Source organism: Equus asinus, chromosome 13 (assembly GCF_041296235.1).
Source record: "Equus asinus isolate D_3611 breed Donkey chromosome 13, EquAss-T2T_v2, whole genome shotgun sequence".
Taxonomy (NCBI): domain Eukaryota; kingdom Metazoa; phylum Chordata; class Mammalia; order Perissodactyla; family Equidae; genus Equus; species Equus asinus.
In genome coordinates this window covers 12,094,341-12,108,810 of record NC_091802.1, presented here as the reverse complement: position 1 = coordinate 12,108,810, position 14,470 = coordinate 12,094,341, and the positions used below count along the sequence as shown (strand labels likewise).

The following is a 14,470-nucleotide window of genomic DNA, read 5'->3' as shown; positions in this document are numbered from 1 at the left end:
ACTTTCTATTGATTTCTTTGGAAAACTATGACTAATATAATATCCATGAAATTGTTAGCTCTGGGGAGCAGTGGTAGGGATGAGGGAAGGACACTCCCTGTGTGTATGAGATGTGTGTGTATATTTGAAACATTTTTTCCTAATAATATATTTTACTTTTGTAATAAGAGTAAAACGAAAAATCAAATTGCTTTAAGACCCTTTTAAGGTCGGATTCAGAATGATCTTGGCAGGTGAACTTTACCCACTGCGGAAATTGTTGGTGACCCCATGTGCTGGAGCTACGTCTAGATCTGTTTGGGATCAAAAAGAGACAGCCACGTGGAAACCCTCCCCTCTCTTGGCAAACCCTCCCCACTGGCCTTCGCCAGCCCAGTCCACAGCTCCCAGGCTGCGAGTGGAGCAGGGGTGCTCCCTGCAGCTCTCCAGGAGGAGATCCCACCTGCAGGGAGAGCTCTTCCTTTGGGAACCCCTCAGGATGCAGGCAGGCCCTCCCTCCCTCCAACCCCCAGTGCCTGCCACTGACCTGTGTCCCTCGGGATTGCGTGTCCAGGAGCAGCTGTCTAGGACTTAAACTTTCTCTCTTCGAGACCCTCTCCCCTCCCTCTTCTTCGCACCCTACATTTCCCAGTTCCAAATAACCAGTCCACGCAGAGTTTCAAGTATTTGTTTCTTCTTTTCCTACTCCATTGAGGAGGCTGAAAATTATAATAATTACTGTGACTTGCAGGATGTGGGATCTCAGTCTTCCCAGGGTCTGAGAGTCTTAAACCACCTCCTTCTCTCTTTCCTCAACCCCTCCCCATGGCTCTCTTTTCTTCTTCCTTTCTTCAAAATCCCCAATAGAGAGGCTGGGGGCAGCAGGGGTCGGGGACAGGCTAGAGATCTGCGGGGCTCGGGGCTCCTAGGTGGTGATGTTCTGCTTCATCTCACACACCCAGCGATACACCTGCTGGCAGAAGTCGTCATTCCAGCGGCCATCGGGCCGGACTTCGGCACAGTCTTCGCCTCCACCCTGCTCGTGCCCATGCCAGTTATCTGGCTGAGTGACAGCCCAGTTCCTAGGAAGGCAGGACACAGATCCAGCTCTGAGCCCCTCCTCCATCCCAGCAACTCTCACCCCCACCTCAGAAAAGCTCAGCGTTAGAGGGGTTCAGGGAGCAGAAGCTACAGCTTTGGAGGTTGGGAGTCTGGGGAATTTGGTCCCTGAGGGCTGGGTGGGAGTGTATTGGGGCAAAAGACCAAGACCAGAATGGGGGGCAGACGCAGCACTTACTTGTAGCTATACCTATAGTCTGTGCCATCCACCCATCTCCAGAAGCCATCGCTGTCAGTGAGACCTATCCAGATATGAAAGGGGCTCGTGTGCTGTACAATGAATTTCTGGAAAACAGACAGGAGGGAAGTTTCTAGTCCCTGTCCCTCCATGAAGGCATGAGCTGGGCTTCCCTCAGCCTTCCCCAGTCTGATCTGGCCCCAGGCAGACCCATCAGCCCCACACAACTAGCTCCTTGCCTTTTCTTCTGTAAAGGTGCTGGGCTAGATCTCATCCTAAGTGCTTTACAAGGATTACCTTATTTAATTCTCTTAAAGCCCTCTAATTTGGGCACCCAGATGATTCACACTTCACGCATGGGCTTAAGGAGCTCGAGGTAGTTGGTAGAGCCCAGAAAGTCAGTCCAGTGCCTGAGTTTGTGAACACCGCCCCCTGACCTGGCCTCCCACTTCATTCCCAACTCGTGGCTGCTACCCGACTCTAGTCCTCTGCTTGTCTTCTGCCCACAACCTCAAACTCTTGGAATCCTGACTCTCACCCCTGCCCCTGGCATCCCCATGGACCCCACACCCAATAAGGATCTCAGTTTCACTTGTCTCTCAGGCACATCTGCCTCTGCTCCTGCTTCTATGTGTAGCTGTCATTTCTGGAGGTTTGCCAGGCCCTGGAGCTTCCAAGCTTGGACCTGCTGCCCAGAGCCCCATTTTGACTTGCCTACATGAGGTCTGGCAGTCTGTGCTGAAAATAGGAGGCTGCCCTGGGTGTGAGGGGAAGCCCCGTCACCCAGTTGGCAGGGGCTAGGGTGAAACTGGTCTCTGAGATAGTTCCCCAGGACTCACGCACACCCCCTAAGACAACAGACCCTCAAGTGACCTTCTCATGTATATGGCTCTTCCTGGGGGACTTAAGTCCCATGGTTTAGGAGGGTAGCAGGGGAGGGGGAAGGATGGAGTGACCAACATGCACACCTAGCAGTTCCCTTTGACAGCATGCGAAGGGTCTCCAACTGCGATTGGAGGAAAACTTCCTGATTCCCCTCTCACTTCTTAGAGACACAACTAAGCTTGCAGTTAGTCTCCTCATCTGAGGGCAGATACTACAGCATCTTTGACTTCTAGAATCCTGCAAATAGGACACTGTCCTGTGCATGAAGGGGCAGCCCTCAGAGGCTGGTAGGGCTGATCCCCAAATTCACAGGAGTCAACAGAGCTGGAAGGAAAGCGCCTGGAGGACAAGATATTCTATTTACTGCTGTCTGCTGCCGCAGTCCCTTCTTCCTGTCACCACAAGAAGCTGAATAACCGAACAAAGAATACAAATCGTCAATATTCAGGCCTCTGTGTTGAAGATGGAGGGGAGGAATCAAGGAGTGCCAGATGATGAGAGAACCTGGCCCAGGAGCACTGATCTCCCCTATTCGCGGGTAAACAACAGGCAAGAAAGAAGTGTGCCCATTCATAAAAGCAGCAGAAGGGGAACATTATCGCGGAAATTACGCAAAAATAGTGAGGATCAAGAGGAAGAGAGGAGGAAGAAACAACTGTGACATCAAAAAGAGAGGTGAAAGCAAACTTTGAAAACAAGGCATGTTTCAGAACATAAGGGGATGTTGGGGAACAGCTTCTTTACACCCTCAAAAAAAATTAAAGAGGAGATGAATGACATAAAATATGAAAGAAGATGTCAAAGAAGAAAGATAACACAGTGATAAGTAAAGAAATTGAAGAGAAAAATTTTGAGCTATCTCAAAAACAAGCAACTCAGCAGAAAACTAAGTCTGAGATATGAAAGATGAGCCTGAGAAAAGGACCCAGAATGCAGAGGAAAGGAGAGAAAGAGCGAAGTAAATAGCAAGAAGGTGTCGGCTGTGGGGCACAGACAGTGGAGATATTTCTGGATGACAGGCTCCAGAGGAAAAGAGAACAAACGGACAAGAAAAAAAAATCAAACATAATATGACTTAAAAAAAATCTTCCCAAATGTTAGAAAACCTGACTTTACGTATTAAAAGGACTCTCCTGGCCTCAGAGCAAAAATACAGAGAGAATGAGCAACACCGAGATATATCTGAACGAGGTTAACGAAATTCAAAGATAGAAAAGATTCCAACTATTCACGCAAAACACTTAAGGAATCTAGGAGAGAAAAAAATGAGGCATTATAAACTTCAAAGTTGCTAAAAGACTAGGTCTTAATTGTTCTCAACACAGAAAAGAAATGATAATTAGTTGACATAATAAAGGTGTTAGCTAACACTACTGCAATCATCATATTACAATACATCAATGTATCAAACCAACACGTCATGCACCTTAAACTTACACAATGCTATATGTCAATTAAATCCCAATTTAAAAAAATTAAAGAATGAGGCATGTGAAGAAGAATAAGTGTGCTGGGTTACTCTTCTTTCATATGGAAGGTTATATAAACTCTTATTTTTTGAAGCCAATAAGTTTCAGCCCATCATTCAAAGCCATGAAACTGACCACTAGTATAACTAAAAATATGCTACATGCTGTCCAAAATACCCTAGAGGAGAAAACAAACAGAATACAGCTCACATAGCAAATGTGAGAAAACAAAAGAAGTACATAAAACAGGAAAAAAGACAGGATTAAAATTAAAGATATCTAGTTAAAAATAAATGTAAATGAGATATGTTCACCTATTTTATAAAAAAAAAAAGCTTTGAGCCAGCCCTGATGGCCTAGTGGTTAAAGTTCAGCACACTCCACTTCGGGGGCCTAGATTCAGTTCTCGGGCGTGAAACCACACCACTTGCCTGTCCGTAGCCATGCTGTGGCAGTGGCTTGCAGAGAAGAACTAGAAGGGCTTACAACTGAAATACACAACTACGTAATGGGCTTTGAGGAGAAAAAAAAGAGAGAAAGATTAGCAACAGATGTTAGCTCAGACTGAATCTTTCCCAGAAAAAAAAAAAAGAGAGAGAGAGAGAAAGAAAGAAAAAATTTTTATTTCAATTTCTTTTTGATTGAATTCAATTTCAATTGAAAAATTTCCATTTTTAAAAATCAAAAATAAAACTTACACACAACCTATAGGAGAAATACCTTAAGTTTGGCTGCACCGTAGCATCACTTGGGGGAACTTTTAAAAATCTCAATGCCCAGGATGAATCCAAGATTAATTAAATCAGAATCTTTGAGTGTGAGACCAGGTGTCAATAATTTTTTAACTCAAGAGCTTACAATATACAGCCAAGGCTAAGAATCACTACGAGATTCAAAAACGTTGGAAATGAGAGGATGGATAGAGAGACATTAAGCAAATGCAAGAGAAAAGAAATCAAGGACCATCCTATAAAGATGAATTCAGGGCCAGCCCGGTGGCACAAGCAGTTAAGTGTGCACTTTCCATTTCAGTGGCCCGGGCTTCGCCAGTTTGGATCCCACGTGCAGACATGGCACCGCTTGGCATGCCATGCTGTGGTAGGCATCCCACATATAAAGTAGAGGAAGATGGGCACAGATGCTAGCTCAGGGCCAGTCTTCCTCAACAAAAAGAGGAGGATTGGCAGCAGATGTTAGCTCAGGGCTAATCTTCCTCAGAAAAAAAAAAAAAAAAGATGAATTCCAGGCAAAAAGCACTGAACGGATGAAGGTACAATCCGATCCACCATGAAGTCATAGCCGTCATGAACGTGTGGCCAAATCACGAAGCACTGAGGTCTTAGGTCGACCCACATGAAACTGATATTTTTATAGGTCAAAACTGATTGAGTATTGGCAATTTCAACCTGGTCAATAAAGCAAAAATACGTTTGTGACCATTCCACCATTTATAATTATAAATATTTATATTCGATATAAGTATATTATTAAATAAATTATATATAAACATATAAATTAAATATATTACATAAATATATATGTATTCGATTGTTCTGGCAGCATGCAGTAGTTGAAAACACTGGCAAAGGAGGCACAGTGGCTCTGAATTCCAGCTCCGTTCTGACTTGCTGGCTGTGCGGTAAGTTACTTGGGTCCCCATCTCTCCCTCCCTCCAAGTGGGGATAATGAGTGCCCGCCCCATAGGCTGTGAGGATTAGAGAAGTGAATAAATGAAAGTGCCTGGTAGGAAGTAAGGACTTGGCAAATGTTACGTTAATTTCCTCCTTTTCCAAAAAATGCCCCACCTCTTCTAACGGGTAGGTTCTTCCCTGTGAACTTCAGTGTTCGGGGTTGTGGTCTGGTGGCAACCCCGGGCAGGGGGCCCTGGGGTGCTTTGGAGAGACGCAGTAACCCATGGCAGGTGTGTCACTGGGAATCCTGCCCGCTCTGCTCCTTTCACCCAAGTGACCACACAGCCTACGGCCAGCACACAGCAAGTGGGGACTCACGCCTCCACTGTCTTCTCCATCCGAGTCCTGGCCCCGTTCATCCTGCCTCGCATTCTGTCTCCTGACCTGCTCCTCATCACCTGGTCACCCATGCCCCTTCGCCCAGGATCCTGGCTGTGATCTCCCACCTCTAAGAATCAACGGCTGCTCCACTGTGAACCTCCCAGAGCTCTGCCAGAGACGTCTGCTTCTGGACTCTTCCTTAGGTTAAAAAATAATAATAAAGCAAGCCTGATCCAGCATCTCCGAGTTTGCCTCCCCGGGGTTTCCTCCTGCCTTTGGGAAGGGTATGGGCTCACCTGCTCCTCTCTGGAGTTGATGACCACCAGGTGGGCGTTCTCCAGCTGGCAGTACTTCTCAGCCTCGGACCATGTCTTCCCAGAGTGAGAGAACCAGTAGCAGCTGCCTTCATGCTCCACCCAGTTAACAGGGCAGCATTCTGTGCCTGAGGGGATTAGGGGGCAGAGGGAGATGAGATTCAGCGGCGGTGGGGGGACAGGCGCAGAGGGACTGGAGACGCCCCTTGTGCCTACCGTTGCTCTGGAGGAATGCCAGCTGACAAGCTAGGATGCGCAGATCCACTGGGAAGTGCTTCAGATGAAGGAGCAAGGTGGCATGATCTAGGGGGACAGAGCGATGGACGATGGTATAGGCAGTGGGGGTGTCCCACCCACTAGGACCCAGCACAGGACTCCAGCCCTTGGCTGGAGAAACACAACACCCACAACACCCTACACACATGCACACTCACACACACACACTCAAGGGAGGGTCTCTGACCTGCTTTCAGCTCCTGCTGCTGTTTCGCCAGCTTGGCTTCCAGAGATGTCACCTTGTCACCAGCGTTGCCTCCTGAAAAAGAGGAAAGCTAAACCGTTTTCCCTCTGTTCTGCCTCCTTAACATCCATCCATCCTCATATCACTGGGGCACCAGTCCAGGCCACCATCACCTTGACCTGGGACATGGTACCCTCTGCCCCATGGCCTGTCTGACTCCGCCCAGTCTCCCTCGCTGCCACAGCGGCTGTCTGAGGCACAGAGCTGCTCAGTTCTCACTCCTGCTTAAACCCCTTCAATAGGTCCCACTTTCGCAGAACTAGGGTTCACCAGCTCACTGCTCTAGCACGGCCTGGCCCCAACTCACCTAGCTCCCGCCACACCAGAAGTGTTTACAGTCCCCAGATGTGCAATGGTCTTCCTCACCCCTGGCCCTCGCAGATTCTGTTCTCTCTACCTGGCACTAACCCCATCCTCTTCACCTGTCTAATCCCTATTCATCCTTCAGGGTCCCTCAGTTCAGGGGTCAGCGCCCCCTGGGAGCCTTGCCCAGCTTCTCGGGCTACGTTATCTGCCCCAGTCTGCACCCCCACAGCACCCCAAACACTCCCTATTGCAGACTCAGCACTGGGGCCCAGCAAGGAGCCCAGCAAATCCCTGCTGACAAACAGGGGCCTCCACCAGCCGGCCACCCCGGCCCCTCCCCTCAGGGGAGCACCTGCTCACCGTGGGAGCTGAGAGCCTGGATCTCCATCAGGGTGCTTGAGGAGAAATTGCTGAAAGTTTCTTTTAAGGTCCACAGTTCCACTTGCAGCTGTGTTCCTTGTCAGGAGACAATAGGGACAGAACTAAGAGGAGGGCCTGTGTCCCATATGACAGCGCCCATCACCGTCCATGTGACTGCCTCCTCACCACCCCAGCACTGCCCCGATGCCTCCATCCGTTCCCCTATCAGAGCTCTCGTTGCCCCCAGTACTGCCCCTGTCTCCGCTCCCATCATCACCCCATGCCTGCTGGCCCCAGCAACCCTCACTTTGGGACCCAATCACACAGATGGCCACCAGCAGCAGGACATTGATGCCCAGGATGAGCAGGCTGAGGCGGAGCCTGGAGCAGAGACGCTGCAGCAGCACGGGTTGCGGAGGAGGTGTCCCTGCAAGAGAAGGGGTGTCAGGACCCAGGCGTCAGGGAGGGGAGCCAGAGACTGAAGGCAAGGGGGAGCATCCAAGGCAACAGTATCTGGGGGGTGTTGGAGGGGTCGGGCGGCTTTAACCCCAGTGTCCAGACATTGCTCACACGCCCATTTGCACACTCGCACCTACATGAACACGTGCAAACATGCACACACCTACACAGATGCACACAACACACATGCACATGGCACATGTTATCACATTGTCTTTGTGGAAGCCCCATCTTGGACCCGGGCGACAGGGAGACACAGAAGGGGTACAGGACAGACCTGGCCTTATTAGGCACACATCCTGAGAAATGAGATCCATGAGTGGGTTTCCCCTTCTGCGCAACCACTAGCAGAGGGCTCGCGTCACCTCTGGCTTCTGAGCCTCAGCTCCTCTAAGTCCCTTGTTCCCTCAGCCTGGGGTCCCCTGTGCTGAGGCCGAGCCCTGTGCTCTTCCCAAAACCCCAGCCCAGGCCCCTGAGACAAACCCGAAACTGGAACAGCTGCCCCATGACCCCAAATTCCACTGGGATCCTTAAGTCCAGGTCCTTCCACTTACAGACCACTCCCCAAGGGCCGCCCTCCAGGCCCCATGCTCCCTCCTCATCTCCCATTTCCCTCTGCCCTGGCCGCCCCAGAAGCCCTTGTTCTGCTGTAAACCCCCTGCCCTCGGCCCTCAGTCATCTCACAGACACCTCTCCCTCCCCTTGATCAGGCTGAACTCTGACCACAAAAACTCTCACACACGCATTTTTCATTTCACTCACAAACACACACTCACTAACATACACCCACACTCACACACATTAACACGCACCCTCTCACACACCGGAGCACACATTCACATGCGCATATACCCTGACACACACCTTCTCACGCACGCGCACCCACGTCTTCACACGCGCTGAGCCGGCCTTGCCCCTCCTGCTGGCTCTCCGCGCCTGGAGCTCTGGCACCCCTCCCAGCCCTGAGCTCCTGCTTTCTTTCCACCTTCTGTGCCTCAGACCCTCACCTTCCCTCTCTCCTTGTTGCTGTCACACCCAGGAACCCCACAGCCTGGGAGGCTCAGTCAGGACCCAGGATCTTCCTCCCAGTTCATCTCCTGCCACTATCCTGAGTTGGACACTGTGCCTGAGAGTGACCACCTCGAACTCTTGACCTCCTCACACCAATGACTGTCACCTTCCTCCACGTCAGCCACACTCAGGGACTCATCTTGACCCAGAGAGGCCATATCTCCAACACCTCCCTCTCAGCACAGCCTCCCCCTTGCCTCTCACTCTCCCCCACACGTCTTCCCTGATCCCCTGCATCTCCATCCAGAAGCTCTCCCTAGTGGCATTGGTGAGCATAGCTGCCTTCCAGAAGCTCTCCCTGAACACAGCCTCTCCAACCCAGGTGGGACTCCATTGCCAAGCTCCTGACTGCTCTCTCCAGTACTGTCCACTGAGCAGGCCCTTGTCCTGTTTCCCAATCTGACCTATGACCTATAAACCCCCAACTCTGGGTCAGCTCAGCAATCTGTCTCTGCACCTCTACCCTGAAACCGCCCGCAGTGGAATCCAGCTATGCCACCAAGTAGCTCTGAGATCGTGGCCGAGTCCCTCAGCCTCTCGGTGCCTCAGTTTTCTCATGTCCACTCATAAAGGGAATCTGGAAGAGTCATGTTCACGGAAGCAGAGTACAACGGTGGTTGCCACGGGCTGAGGAGGGGAAATGGGGAGTTGCTTTTCAATGGGTATAAACTTTCAGTCACACAAGATGAATAAGTTCTAGAGATCTGCTGTACAACATTGCTCCTATAGTTAACAATGAGGTATTGTGCATTTAAACACCTGGTAAGAGGGGAGATCCCCTATCAAGTGTTCTCACCACAATAAAAAAAAATGGGGGAAAGAACAGTGGCCATCTGATTGGGTTGTTCTGAGAACGAAATGAGTTAAAACATGAAAAGTGCTGCTTACCCAAGTTTGAAAGTGAAAGAAAGGATCTGCACACCATGGAATAGTAGGGACAAGATTTACCCTCCTCCCAGAGACAACCACAACAAAAAACAGGCAACGCTAAGAAACAACCATTTTCAAGGCATTGGGCATCTGGCAGCAAAGCGCAATGATCCCTGAGAGACAAGAAGCAAACGAGATGAGCGCCACGATCGCCCTAGCCTGGTGCTGGGAGAAAGTTTCCAGGCCCTGGGGCAGGGAGGGGAAATCCAGGCGGAACTCAGCAGACTCCCCGAGTTGAGGAGATGGAGTCAGAGGAGACCACGGTGGTTAGACTTCACAGGACAGAGAATGAGAGGAGAGGGCTGCATGCAGAGTCCCGGCGGCCCACAAGGGTTCCCTTGAGCCATCAGCTGAGTACCCGTCAGCACATGTGTGTAAGGAGAAGTCCCCAAGGGCAGGAGAAAAGCAATCTGACACGATTAGGGAACAGTGCCTGGCACTCACACCTGGCCAGGAATAGTGCCTATTCTCACAGACAGACTGGAAAACTCATAACCCACAGGGCAGTGGGTAGAGGACCCAAGAAAGTCTTGCCTCTCTGGTGCTCCAGACCTACCTAAAAAGTCATAAATGCATGAGCCAAAAGGATCAAGTTGACTTCAAGTTACTTAACTGCATCCCAGAGCAAGGCTCAAGAATCTTTAGAAGAATACAAACGTATGCAGCTCCCAGCAAGGTAAAAGGCACAATGTCTGGCAGCCAATCAAAGATTACCAGGTATCGAAAGAAGCAGGAAAACACAGCTCAAAATAAGGAGACTAATAAATCTATTAAAATGGACCCAGAACTGACACAGATGTTAGAATTAACAGACAAGGACATTAAAACAGATATTATGACTCTATTCCATATGTTCCAAAAATTAAGTAAAATATCAAGGAAGATATTTCGAAGTCCCAGGTTAAACTTCTGGAGATAAAAACTATGACTGAAGTGAAAAATATACTGGGTAGAATTAATGGAAGATTAGACATGCATAAGAAAAGATTAGTGAGCTTAGCGACACAGCAATAACAACTATATAAACAGAAACACCAAGAGAAAAGAATTTTTAAAAACCTAGAAAGAGCATCAATGAGCTGTGAGACACTAATATGTGCATAATTGGAGTCCTCGAAGGAAAGGGGGGGCAGCAGAAAAAATATTTGAGGAAACAATAGCCAAAACATTTCCAGATTTGCTAAGAACTGTAGGCATATCAAGTGCCAGGAAGAATGGAAGATGGTCCCCGGTAAGCAGGTGATTGGCGTCAGCTCACATGAAGGCAGCAGGGGCTGCTGGAGAGAAACACACTGATGGTTGCATTGCCTCAGACTTGCCCTGCCGTGTTGTTCATCAGCCCTTTTGGGTGAACACTCTCTGCCATGAAATCCAAACCCTCTGGACTCTTTCCAAGCCTCCTGCTTAAACTCTGAATCTTCTCACCCTCAGAAGATTCCACAATATCCAAAGTCATTTTTGAGTCTCGCTAAGTACCAGGCATCACGTGGGCACTGAGGATGCAGAGGGAGGGATGCAGAGGTCTGGCCTCTGCCCCATGCAGTCTACAGCCTGCCAGCCCACTACCCCCGGAAGGGAGAGCTGTGGCTGAGAAATGCCTGTCCTTCCTGCTGTTCCTGCCCTGCCCAGCACCCACCCTCATCTGCAACAGCACCAGCTCTCCCTCCATCTGCCAGCCTCAGGAATGAGGGGTCCCTCCTCCCAGCCCAGGCTAACCAGTCTGCCTTCCTGAGCTCCGAGCCCCAAGCCCTCCTGTCTCCAGAGAGCCTCACTCCATCACCAGCACCCACACGCCTGATACCCAACCCCCACCCCTGGCTTCTGCCCTTCAGCCTTAAACCACTCAGATCTCTCTCGCCTTAAAACCTTTTCCCAGACACTTGAGGGCTTCAGTCAAGATTTGCTAGACAAGGATCCAGGCAGGAGGGTTGGGAGGAGCAAGAATCTTCTAGGATCCCTCTGTGCCAGTTCCCCTGCCTATCCATCCCCACACCCCCCACTTGCACACAGACACACTCTCCTGGCTGAATGTGCTTCCCTTGCATACACTCATGCACACACTGCTCAGGTCTGAAGGAAGAAGGGAGGAAGTCGTCTCCAGCTTCCAGTTATTGCCTCACTTCTGGGCACACACAACTTCCTGGGGTCCTGGGGGTGGAGAGGAAGGTGCGGTCAGGGGGCAAGCAGAGGTGTCAGGCACCTCACACCTGGAGGGGCCCCACCCCTAGTCACAGAGTGAATGTGACAGACCTTAGAGAGACAGAGAGTGATCAGAAGCTAGACAGACTTGGGGCCAAGCCCCAGACCCTGGACACTTGCCTTTCCAGAATGGATCTTCTGTCCTGGAATGGCGCCCCTGAGAGCCTGGCCCCTCTCCTCTACCGAGCTGGTGGTCATTTTCCTCAGAGTCCAACTGCTGGATGTCTTGAAAGTCCTTTGCCATTCTGGGTCCAGGGCTGGAGCTGGATCTGGGGTTAGGTTGAGGCTGCTCTTGGGGCTGGGGCTGAGTTCAGGCTGATGCTTGTGCTCCGATGCTAATTCAGGTGGAGGATGAGGTTGAATGTAGGGTCTGAGCAGGTCGGAGCGACGGCTTGGGTTGGGTCTGAGGTTGGAGGTGAGTTTGGGGCTGAAATACAGTTGGGTCCCATCCCTTCTCAGGAGATTGCTTGGACCTTGACATGGCCAGGAGCCTTCCCACCACGCTCTCATGGACCAAACCACCCCACATCTTGCCATCCAGCCCCCTCTGTCTCTGAACTAGGGTCCCCTTAATCCCCAACATCCCCAATTCCACCTGCCTCCCCAACCTTGGTTACCTGTTGGAGGTATGGAGGGCTGACTGCTGGGTCCCTCAGGCAGCCTAGGCCCCAGGGCAAAGGAGGGGCTGGAGACAGGAGAAGGGGGGCAGGTGGTACTAGATGAGAAGAAGAGAGGAACGGAGTGGGTCGTCCAGGCCAGGGCCCTGAGCCCGTGTGTCTGAGTGTCCCAGTGATTCTAAGCTGGCATCTCCTGCCCCAGGGACTTTGGACAGTAAATAGAAGTGAAAACAGAGTTGGAACTCAGGCAAAGCGTAGTGGGGGTGGGGGACAGGACTGGCTCTGTTCTTCCCAGAGAAGGGGGTGTCTTGGTCTGTCCCTCTCCCTCCCCGCATGCCAGTCACCTCACTCATTGCGCAGTTCGTGAGGGGGCCAGGCCAGGAAGGGCAGGGGTGCAGTTCACTGTTTCCCCTCTGCCCCTCCCGCTTTCACTTCCTGCCTCTAAATTGCCCAGAATTGTTGGTGTCTCCAAATATCCCTGATTAGGATCAGAGGGGCCGGTTCTCTGCTCTTGCCCAATGTGGCATCTGAGCCTAGGCCCCAGCTCCCTGCGGGCTCCACCACTCAGCTTCCCAGCTCTGGGCCAACTGGCTTCATTCTCCTCAGAGGAAAGTCCCTCAAGAACTGGAAGCATAGGGGGAGGAGGGAAAGGCGGCCCTCACAGGCAGGAGGGATTCGACCTCAGTAAGCCCCTTCCATGGCCCTGGCCACACACACCTTTGTCCTCGTGCCCAGACACTCTTCCCCATGGTCTACCGACATTTTCTCATGTAACCCTCGCAACACAACACCCCTGGACAGGGGTACTTTGGTTGCTCCACAGGGGAGGAAAACAGAGCCTCAGGGAGACGAAGTGACTTGCCCCTGGTGGAGGGGTCGGAGGGTAGGGAAATTGCCCCTCAGAGAGGGGTCTTCACAGTCCTATGAGGAAGGCGGGGCTCCCTGAACGGAGGACTGTGGTGAGCTAACCACCAACACCCACACTAGCAACTTGGGAAAGAAAACACAGTTTTCTTCCCTGATTTTCTGACCCTCCAAACTTGGGCTGCTGGCTATGGGCAGAGTTTCTCTTATGAAGCTGCCTATGTCTGCCCCGGTGCCAAAAAGGGATTGGAACAGAGGCCGTGCTTTGCTTGTGGTAACTTTCCGACACACACGGGAGGCAGCCACAAACTCCCGGATCCTGACATTAGTATGAAGCCGCTAAGGCAGTGGTGGCTGCTTTGTGTTTTGACCGTAACCCAGTGTAAGAGTGTTACAATGTGATCCTGAACGCCCACGCATGCACCTGCACCCAAACACTCACATTTGTACGTTTTACTTTCTTCTGAATTTCCAGTGCCTGGCCCACAGTAGAAGCTCAACAAGTATTTATTGAATGAAGGAGTGATGGAATGAATGAATGAATTTGTAGATAGATTATTGACATGAAAGGGTCATGAAACAATGTTTACCTTACTACTTGGATTCTATTTCATGACCAACTCAGTTGAGGTTCCCAATCCACTAATGGGTCACAATTCAGAGTTGGAAAACACTGCCAGGAAGCCCCAGTCTTGCGGGGTATGTGGGTTTAGTTCCAAGATACAGGCAAGAGCTTAACAAATGGATTATCTGCTGCCTGTCAAGGTTTACCAACTGCCATCCGGGACATGGGGATTCTCACCGGCCGCCGACCTCGACTGAACTGACTGCATGTTTCAGGGTACAGCCCTGCTCCTGGCACTGGTAAGAAAGCCGGAGAAAATGAGACACATCCTCTGCATCTTTCCCTTTCTCCCTCTTTGAAAGTCATCACTTTAACCTACCGAAAGTTGGCATATACTTGGACTATTTCTGAAGTTTTCATATTGTCTTGTTACTTTTTTGATGGGCTTTTCCTGATTTTGATTATGGAATCCTGTTTTATTTGGTTGATTTTGGGTTTTGGGTTTTTTGTACCTCAGGCACGGAAGGTAAGTTAGCTGTATTCCAAGTTCGTGACACCCAGTCTTCCTCAGGGGTCTGAGCAAGACCTTTCTCTTGTCTTACTACTTTCCCTCCTCCACCCTG

The 14,470-nt window shown here is 50.6% G+C and overlaps 1 protein-coding gene across 3 annotated transcripts; it reads right to left on the bottom strand.

The window, feature by feature from the left end:
• Positions 1 to 653: 653 nt before the first annotated feature.
• On the bottom strand, positions 654 to 12,786 carry LOC106844171 (asialoglycoprotein receptor 2-like). 3 transcript variants are annotated; one of them, XM_014861479.3, is made up of 9 exons: positions 12,419 to 12,786; positions 11,922 to 12,228; positions 7,450 to 7,569; positions 7,143 to 7,238; positions 6,420 to 6,491; positions 6,173 to 6,259; positions 5,939 to 6,084; positions 1,277 to 1,383; positions 654 to 1,061 (listed from the first exon to the last, which is right to left on the bottom strand). In XM_014861479.3, the coding sequence occupies exons 2-9, from the start codon at positions 12,043 to 12,045 to the stop codon at positions 905 to 907; spliced, it is 909 nt and encodes a 302-aa protein (XP_014716965.1). In that variant the 5' UTR covers positions 12,046 to 12,228; positions 12,419 to 12,786; the 3' UTR covers positions 654 to 904. The 3 variants fall into 3 exon arrangements, with proteins under 3 accessions (XP_014716965.1, XP_044601633.1, XP_014716966.1); XM_044745698.2 differs by having other exon boundaries at positions 11,922 to 12,204; positions 12,419 to 12,640; XM_014861480.3 differs by having other exon boundaries at positions 11,922 to 12,136; positions 12,419 to 12,634.
• Positions 12,787 to 14,470: the final 1,684 nt, after the last annotated feature.

Excerpts from the sequence above, each read along its gene's own strand:
- LOC106844171 (XM_014861479.3), bottom strand. The coding sequence starts at position 12,045 with ATGGCAAAGGACTTTCAAGACATCCAGCAGTTGGACTCTGAGGAAAAT. Across the intron at positions 6,085-6,172 it reads GGCATTCCTCCAGAGCAACG|GCACAGAATGCTGCCCTGTT; the intron begins GTAGGCACAAGG and ends TAATCCCCTCAG. Across the intron at positions 1,384-5,938 it reads TCAACTCCAGAGAGGAGCAG|AAATTCATTGTACAGCACAC; the intron begins GTGAGCCCATAC and ends TCTGTTTTCCAG.